The sequence below is a fragment of the Vigna unguiculata genome, chromosome 8, assembly GCF_037176805.1.
Source record: "Vigna unguiculata cultivar grain cowpea cultivar isolate G323 ecotype 2 chromosome 8, ASM3717680v1, whole genome shotgun sequence".
Taxonomy (NCBI): domain Eukaryota; kingdom Viridiplantae; phylum Streptophyta; class Magnoliopsida; order Fabales; family Fabaceae; genus Vigna; species Vigna unguiculata.
Window position 1 is genome coordinate 37220739 of NC_140799.1, and position 9951 is coordinate 37230689.

The following is a 9951-nucleotide window of genomic DNA, read 5'->3' on the forward strand; positions in this document are numbered from 1 at the left end:
ATGGCTGTTATTCTAATCATGTTCCTTCTCAGTGTTGTTTCACAGAACTTAGTGCACATGATGCCACGTACACTTGCTCTCTCTTTGAGTTCAGAGAGTGACAAGCAGGCTTTACTTGCTTTGAAGCTTAAGCTTACCAATGGAGTCGCCAATGCTCTTCCATCATGGAACAGCTCTTTGCATGTCTGTGAATGGAAGGGTGTTGCATGCGGACAACGCCACATGAGAGTCTCCGTCTTGCACTTGGAAAATCAAACATGGGGTGGCACTCTTGGACCATCTTTGGGAAATCTAAGCTTCCTCACAACCCTCATTCTTTACAACATCAACTTGTATGGGGAAATTCCCACACAAATTGGACAACTAAAGAGGTTGCAGCTTCTTGATTTGAGCCACAACAACCTAAATGGTCAGATTCCTATACACCTTACCAACTGCTCTAAACTTGAGGTCATTAGCTTGTTGGAAAATAAACTCACTGGAAAAGTTCCCTCCTGGTTTGGAAGTGGATCCATGACACGGATAAAAACGTTGTTTCTTGGTGCCAATGATCTAGTTGGTACCATCCCACCTTCCTTGGGGAATCTTTCATCCCTTCAATATATCTCAGTTAAAGGAAATCATTTGGTGGGAAGTATACCACATGTTTTGGGTCAATTATCAAATTTGAAAAGACTGGATCTTGGTTTAAATAGTTTGTCAGGAGTAGTCCCTTATTCTCTTTATAATCTTTCCAGTATTCAAAGTTTTGCTCTCGATGCAAACCAGTTATCTGGGACTTTTCCGTCAAAAATGCAACTTGTTTTTCCAAACCTTAGAGCATTCTTGGTTGGAGGGAACCAGTTCAATGGAACTTTCCCGTCTTCAGTATTCAACATCACTGGATTGGAAAGGTTTGATATCTCCTCGAATGGTTTTAGTGGGTCAATTCCTCCCACTCTGGGAACCTTAAATAAACTTCAGCTGTTTCACATTGCTTACAATAGTTTTGGAAGTGGGAGAGCTCGTGATTTGGATTTCCTTTCATCATTAACAAATTGTACTCATTTGCGCATACTTATTTTGGATGGCAATGGATTTGGTGGTGAGGTGCCACGTCTTATCGGCAATTTTTCTACCAACCTGAATATTCTTAGTATGGGGTCGAATCAAATATCTGGAACGATACCTGAAGGAATTTGGCAGCTAATCAGTTTGGCCGATATCACCATGGAAAATAATTATCTGGTGGGAACTGTTCCAGATTCAATTGTAAGGCTTAAAAATCTAGTACGATTAAACCTAGGAGAAAACAAATTGTCTGGTAATATTCCTACTGCCATTGGCAATCTTACTATGTTGTCTGAACTTTATCTGTACAGAAACAGATTCGTTGGAGACATTCCATTAAGCCTTAAATACTGCATGCGAATGCAGTCAATTGGTGTTTCCACCAACAACTTGAATGGGGATATCCCTAATCAAACCTTTGGCAATTTGGAAGGTTTGACAAAGCTTGACTTATCCTACAATTCTTTCACTGGTTCCATCCCTTCAGACTTTGGAAACTTGAAGCACCTTTCCGGTTTGTATCTTCGTGGAAACAAATTGTCTGGTGAATTACCCCAAGAGCTTGGCGCTTGTTACGGGTTAACAGAGCTTGCATTGGAGAGTAACTTCTTCCGCGGAAGCATACCGTCGTTCTTGGGCTCTTTAGGATCCCTTGAATTCCTAGACCTTTCTAACAATAACTTCTCAAGCACAATCCCTGTTGAATTACAAAAGTTGAGTTATTTGAATACTTTGAACTTGTCTTTTAACCATCTTTGTGGTGAGGTTCCCACAGGAGGTGTCTTTAATAATGTTACAGAAATTTCACTCATTGGAAATAAGGATCTCTGTGGTGGCATACCTCAACTGAAGCTTCCTGCATGCTCTAAGTTGTCCTCAAAGAAACACAAGTGGTCTTTTAAAACGAAACTCATCCTCATCATTGCAATTGTCGTTGGAGTGGGTGTGGTTACTTCAACACTGTTTATCAGCATCTATTTGTTCAGAAAAAGGCCCATAACACCCAAAACACCATCGACTTCATGTTCTCGTAAAAACAAGTACGTGAAGGTTTCTTATGGAGATCTGCATAAAGCAACCAATGGATTTTCTTCGTCCAATTTGGTAGGTTCGGGAAGCTTTGGTTCTGTATATAGTGGATCTCTTCTCCCTTTCAAAACACCTATTGCTGTGAAGGTATTGAATCTTGAAAGAGGTGGTGCATCAAAGAGTTTCGCAGCTGAGTGCAAGGCTCTAGGAAGGATCATGCATCGGAATCTTGTCAACATCTTGACTTGTTGTTCAAGTATTGATTATAACGGTAAAGATTTCAAGGCTATAGTTTTCGAGTTCATGCCTAATGGCAGTCTAGAAAGTTTGCTGCACGACAAAGTAGAGCCCAAATCTAGAAATTTCAGTGTCAACCTTGATCTTGTGGTAAATATTGCTCTTGACGTTGCTAATGCATTGGATTATCTTCATCATGGTTCTGAGGAAGCTATAGTTCACTGTGATATTAAGCCGAGCAATGTTCTTCTTGATGATGACATGGTTGCTCACTTGGGTGATTTTGGGTTAGCAAGACTCCTTCATGTGGCGACGGGAAATTCCAGCAGAGATCAAGTTAGTTCCTCTGCAATTAGAGGAACCATTGGATATGTTCCACCAGGTAAAGTGTTTCACTATCCTTTAAAATGGTTACCTATGTTTGACTATATATTTATGTATAATGTTGTTAAAGGGTATAGTTGATATAGTTGAGTTGGTTGACGTAGAAGGAATTAGTGTAGATTTTTTTTTGATGTGTTTAATTTGTTGCTATAACAAAAAAATGGTGGTGAAAACAGAGTACGGAACAGGTTGTCGAGTATCAGCTAAAGGAGATATGTACAGTTACGGAATTCTTGTGCTGGAGATGCTGACAGGAAGGAATCCAACAGATGCAATGTTTGGTGAGGGTCTAAGCCTACACAAATTCTGCCAAACGGCAATCCCAGAAGGAATCACCGAGATCGTGGATTCACGTTTGCTTGTGCCAACTGATGCAGAAGGAAGAAAGGTTACGGAAAGCAAAATTAGGGAGTGTGTGGTTGCTTTAGCTAGGATTGGAGTTGAATGTTCTGCAGAATTAGCTGTTGATCGAATGGACATAAAAGATGTGGTACTGGAGCTGCACTCAATCAAACAGAGGCTGTGTCACTGAGTCACTAGTTACATTTTTTTTTAAGTCTTTACCTCCATCATCACCTGTATCTTTTCTTTCACATGTTAATCTGCTTTCAACTTCCTCTGTTTCTGCTTGGTGGTGTTATTTGTTGTTCAATAATGAAAAAGGCTTTGAAAGAAAGACCTTGAGATAAAACCTATTAATGAATGTAAAAAATAAAATATAACTGTTAGAATAGTTTTGCTTTGTAAAAATAATTGTTAATTTTAAAAAATAAATAAATAATTATATCGTGAAGGATAAATTAAAAATAAGTAATTGTGTAAAAAAATAATTATCTTTATGTTTATTTATAAAAGAAAGAAATGCTCTGTATATATAATGATAGATAATAAAAGTTTAGAAATAGTTAAAACGAAAGAAGAACAATTCTATTTTTAAAATAAACATGAAAATTATTAATTATCACATTACTAACTTGTTGGTTTTAAGAAGGAACCATCATGCATTTTTTAGAATTATAATAATAACTTAACACTAGAATTTTTTGATGGAGCTAAAGTTGAAGGGTTCCTTCTTTTTACTAATTTAATTTTTTTTTATTTAACTTAATTTCTTAATGATCGGATATCTTTTTGAGTTAAAATGATGAATAAAATAATTGTTATGTCGTATGGATAAAATACATGTATCGAATAAGACATGTATATGTTATAGTTATATATTTATTTTAAAAATAATAGTATATTATAGGTGATATTTGTATAAGAAAAAAACATATAAAAACTCTTAAAAATTTATGATTATTAACCAAAATATCAGTAATTTCCCTTCTCCTAGTATTAGTAGTCACTTTTTTCTTGTTTTTTTTTTTTAACATGAGTTACTCCTTTACTTGTATTGTTTCCTAACATTCTATTTAATTTGTTATTCGCCTTTAAAATTTATTCTTGATTGAATAATGATATTTTGACTCTCATCTTGTACTTCTTAATGTGACTTAGTATTTACATTAATCAATACTCACATTAAACCACATTAGGAATACAAAATGGGAATCAAAATATGATTTTCCTTTTTTATTATTCAACCCCTTATATCTCCGTTATAACATCTCATAAATGGCTACCATAAATAGTTGAAGGAAATTCTCCATAAAAGATTTATTATGGGATTATGTGATATATATATATATATATATATATATATATATATATATATATATATATATATATATATATATATATATATATATGACTTTATCTTATAATTTATAATTAAATGTGTCTTTTTTCCAATAAATAAGCAACACTCTTTCAGAGTGGTAGGGAAACTGATTTTACTTGAAGAGAATTTTTTTATTGTCAGAGCCGATTTTATTATACATCAACATGCAGATGTATTTTATGAATATGGACCTCAATGAAATTGGGAGTAACACCTTGTGGCAAAGATTGGTAAGATATTAAATAAAATAAAATATACTAAATCAAATAATAATAATAATAATAATATTGAAGAAATAAATAATAGTAACCTTAATAAAATAAATAATAATTAAATAAAATATAAGAATAATAAATATAAATAACAATAATTTTTATTTTTATCAATTAAAATATATTTTTTTAATTTATTAAATCTATCACGTCATTCTGTAATTTCTATAATCTTACTTTCATTCTAAACCTTTTAATCTAAACAATTTTATTCTTACATTTTTTTTTTCTTCTCAAATCCACTCATTTTTTACTTCCTTAAATCCACTATTCATTATATTTAAATTGTAATGTTATAAGATTATTATGTAATAAAGTTAATATAATTTTCGTTTAAATCTCATACACTCACCTAATTTGTAATGAGTGTAGCATTACAAATGTTTTTGTTTTTTATATATAACTTTGAATCGATGCATTTAAATTGAAAAATCATATTTGATTATAAACCCTAACCTAAATAAAAAACACTATAAATAAATTTATTTGTTTTATTTAAAAATATTATACATCAATCATAAATATTTTCATTGAAAACAAAATAACATATTAAAAATATTTATCATAGTATACTTTAATTAACATAAATTTATATATTTAAATATAATATTAATTTTGTGATTAAAATTATTTATTGAAAAATACTAGCTGTTGTACAATAATATCATGATCCGTTATAAAACTTGTTTTAATTCTTTATCCGTTACAAAATTATTATGATCCAAATAATAGTTTGTTTAATGAATCTTTACTATATATAGAAGACACTTTTTTAGGGAAAAAAAATACATTCAATATCACGAGTAATGCATGTGTTGTTTTTCAATCATATTTGAAATTTCTCTAAAATTGTTTTGTTCTCTTTTTCTTTTAGCTTTTTATGTTTAGTGAATACAGTTATCATTCACTTATATTTATAATATACACATTTAACTCTTTTCTGTGTAATTTTTTAATAAACTTTTAGGGTATAATTGACATTCCTGGGTCCATTTTATCACCCCGTCTTCCACTGCCTCCAATCCCCACTCAAGAGATAAAGAATCATTCAAGTTAGCCCTTTCCATAAGGCAGGGCAATGCCAATATGAATGACAAAGATTGATGCCAAACAATAGAACAAAGTCATATTTTACATTAACGGGAAAAAATGCATAAATTTTTTTTTGGTGTTTCTCACTGTGATAGAATCCACTTAGAAACTTTGGAGTCTTGTTACAAATTAAAAATTCTATTTCATCTTCAATTACACCTTTTAACACAAGTAAAACGAAATCATTTCTTCCTGCGTCTTTTAATTATTTATAAACTTAGCTACGTTGAATTTACTTACATGGCATCTTAAGAACAATAATGGAATTGAATTTACTTAAGTAATTCGATATCAATCATTTCAAAAGTCAAAGTAAACTTGGCAAATCTACCGTCAAGTTTCTACAACTACAGACATTGTCCAGGAGAGACAAATTCAATGAACAAGTAAGTCTCTAGTTCAAGTTATGTAGTGATTGATTTGAACCGTGGTTTTGGAAGCACACCCAATAATATAGGAAACCGCGTCCATCTTTCGGAAGATGCAAAATCAATAGTATCCCCAGTAGCTTTCATCTAAACATTACAAGTACTTCAACATCCAACATACACTATGGATTACTTAAACATGATTTTAAGGATGCCGATTAAAAAACGTAAGACCACATCCTACTTTGTGCAAAACAATGGCTGTAATTCTATTTATGTTTCTTCTCAGTGTTGTTTCACAGAGCTTAGTGTACATCATGCCACATACAGTTGCTCTCTCTTTGAGTTCAGAGAGTGACAAGCAGGCTTTACTTGCTTTGAAGCTTAAGCTTACCAATGGAGTCGCCAATGCTCTTCCATCGTGGAACAACTCTCTGCATTTCTGTGAGTGGCAGGGTGTTACATGCGGACATCGCCACATGAGAGTCTCTGTCTTGCACTTGCAAAATGAAAACTGGGGTGGCACTCTTGGACCATCTTTGGGAAATCTAAGCTTCCTCACAACCCTCATTCTTTCCAACCTCAACTTGCATGGGGAAATTCCCACACAAATTGGTCAACTTAAGAGGTTGCAGGTTCTTGACTTGAGCCACAACAGTCTAAATGGTCAGATTCCTGTACACCTTTCTAACTGCTCTAAACTTGAGGTCATGAACTTGCTGTACAACAAACTCAAAGGAAAAATTCCCTACTGGTTTGGAATTGGACCCATGACACGGCTTAATAAGTTGCTTCTTGGTGCCAATGATCTAGTCGGTACTATCCCACCTTCCTTGGGGAATCTTTCATCCCTCCAAAATATCACAGTGGCAAGAAATCATTTGGTGGGAAGTATACCACATGTTTTGGGTCGATTACCAAATTTGAAGGAGCTGAATCTTGGTTTAAATGATTTGTCAGGAGTAGTGCCTGATTCTCTTTATAACCTTTCCAATATTCAAATTTTTGTTCTCGGTGTAAATCGGTTATCTGGTACTTTTCCACCAAAAATGCAACTTGCTTTTCCAAACCTTAGAGCATTCTTTGTTGGAGATAACCAGTTGAATGGAGCTTTCCCGTCTTCAATATCCAACATCACCGGATTGCAAGCGTTTGATATCTCCTTAAATGGTTTTAGTGGTCCAATTCCTCCCACTTTTGGAAGCTTAAACAAACTCGAGACGTTTAGCATTTTTGATAATAGATTTGGAAGTGGGAGCGCTCAAGATTTAGATTTCCTTTCCTCTTTAACCAATTGTACTCGATTGAAGATACTTCTTTTGGGTTGGAATGAATTTGGCGGTGTGTTGCCGGATCTTATTGGCAATTTTTCTACCAATCTCACTTCGCTCAGTATGGAGTGTAATCAAATAACTGGAACGATACCTGAACGAATTGGACAGCTAATCGGTTTAACTAACTTCGTCGTGATTAATAATTATCTTGAGGGAAGCATTCCAGATTCAATTGGAAAGCTTAAAAATCTAGTAAGATTGGCCCTGCAAGAAAACAAACTGTCTGGTCATATTCCTACCGCCATTGGCAATCTTACCATGTTGTCTGAACTTTATCTGCACACAAATAGATTGGTTGGAGGCATTCCATTGAGCCTCAAATACTGCACGCGAATGCAGTCATTTGGTGTTTCCTCCAACAACTTGAGTGGAGATATCCCTAATCAAACATTTGGCAATCTAGAAGGTTTGATAAATCTTGACCTATCCAAGAACTCTTTCACCGGTTCCATTCCTTTAGAGATTGGAAACTTGACGCACCTTTCCGTACTATATCTAAACGAAAACAAGTTGTCTGGTGAAATTCCTGCCAAACTTGCTGCTTGTTCCGCATTAACAGAACTCATGTTGCAGATAAACTTTTTCCGAGGAAGCATACCTTCGTTCTTTGGCTCTTTAGGATCCCTGGAAATCCTAGACCTTTCTAACAACAACTTCTCAAGTGTAATCCCTGCTGAACTACAAAATCTGACATTTTTGTATACTTTGAACTTGTCTTTTAACCATCTTTATGGTGAGGTTCCTATAGGAGGAGTCTTTAATAATGTTACAGTAATTTCACTCATTGGAAATAAGGATCTCTGTGGTGGGATACCTCAATTGAACCTTCCTGCATGCTCTAAGTTGCCCTCAAAGAAACGCAAGTGGACGTGTAGAAAGAAACTCATCCTCATCATTGCAATTGAAGTTGGAGTGTATTTGGTTGCTTTGACAGTGTTTATCAGCATCTATTTGTTCAGGAAAAGGCCCAAAACACCATCGACTTCATGTTCTCCTGAAAATGAGTACGTGAAGGTTTCTTATGGAGATCTGCATAAAGCAACCAATGGATTTTCTTCATCCAATTTGGTAGGGTCTGGAGGCTTTGGTTCTGTATATAATGGATATCTTCTCCCTTTCGAAACACCTGTTGCTGTGAAGGTATTGAATCTTGAAACAGTTGGGGCGTCAAAGAGCTTCGCAGCTGAGTGCAAGGCTCTAGGAAGGATCATGCATCGGAATCTTGTCAACATCTTGACTTGTTGTTCAAGTATTGATTATAACGGTAAAGATTTCAAGGCTATAGTTCTCGAGTTCATGCCTAATGGCAGTCTAGAAAGTTTGCTGCACGACAAAGTAGAGCCCAAATCTAGAAATTTCAACCTCGACCTTGATCTTGTGGTAAATATTGCTCTTGACGTTGCTAATGCATTGGATTATCTTCATCATGATTCTGAGGAAGCCGTAGTTCACTGTGATATTAAGCCAAGCAATGTTCTTCTTGATGATGACATGGTTGCTCACTTGGGTGATTTTGGGTTAGCAAGACTCCTTCATGTGGCGACGGGAAATTCCAGCAGAGATCAAGTTAGTTCCTCTGCAATTAGAGGAACCATTGGATATGTTCCACCAGGTACAATGCTTCTCAATCCTTTAAAATGGCTACCTCTGCTTTTTGAATTACCCAGTGGCAACATCAGTATATATATATATATATATATATATATATATATATATATATATATATATATATATATATATATATATATATATATATATATGTATGTATTTGTTGTGATAAAAAATTGTGTGGAAACAGAGTACGGAACAGGGTGTGGAGTATCAACTAAAGGAGATATCTACAGCTATGGAATTCTTGTGTTGGAAATGGTGACAGGAAGGAGACCAACAGATGCAATGTTCGGTGAGGGTGTAAGCCTACACAAATTCTGCCAAGTGGCAATTCCAGAAGGAATAACTGAGATTGTGGATTCACGTTTGGTTGTGGCAAGTGGTGAAGAAGGAAGAAGGGTGATGGAAACAGAAATTAGGGAGTGTTTGGTTGACTTAGTTAGGATTGGAGTTAGATGTTCTGCAGAAAAATCTGTAGAGCGAATGGACATAAAAGATGTGGTACTGGAGTTGGATACAATCAAAGAGAGACTGTCACTGAGTCTATAGTTACAATTTTTTAAGTCTTCGTCCATCACTTGTATGTTTTCTTTCACATGTTAATCTCCTTTCAACTTCTTCAGTTTCTGCTTAGTGGTGTAATTTATTGTTCAATAATGAAATGAAAAAGGCTTTGAAAAAAAGACCTCGATACAAAAAATATTTATATATGTGCTTCCTAAAAGCCAAAAATCTTCGTTTTCAAATTCTTTTTATTGGCCATGGTCTGGTTTATTTCCGATTTATATCTGCTCTCTATCTATATTTATATTTATATTTATATTTTAAATATTCATCTCTATTCTTAAAAT

At 34.4% G+C, this 9951-nt stretch overlaps 2 protein-coding genes across 2 annotated transcripts; both read left to right on the forward strand.

Moving 5' to 3' along the window:
• LOC114194029 (uncharacterized) lies at positions 1-3330 on the forward strand. Its single transcript, XM_028084060.2, has 2 exons — positions 1-2698; positions 2877-3330. Exons 1-2 carry the CDS (start codon positions 1-3, stop codon positions 3230-3232), a joined length of 3054 nt encoding a protein of 1017 aa, XP_027939861.2. The 3' UTR covers positions 3233-3330.
• Positions 3331-6353: 3023 nt separating this feature from the next.
• On the forward strand, positions 6354-9701 carry LOC114195139 (receptor kinase-like protein Xa21). The gene is made up of 2 exons (XM_085665200.1): positions 6354-9101; positions 9288-9701. The coding sequence occupies exons 1-2, from the start codon at positions 6413-6415 to the stop codon at positions 9647-9649; spliced, it is 3051 nt and encodes a 1016-aa protein (XP_085521326.1). The 5' UTR covers positions 6354-6412; the 3' UTR covers positions 9650-9701.
• Positions 9702-9951: the final 250 nt, after the last annotated feature.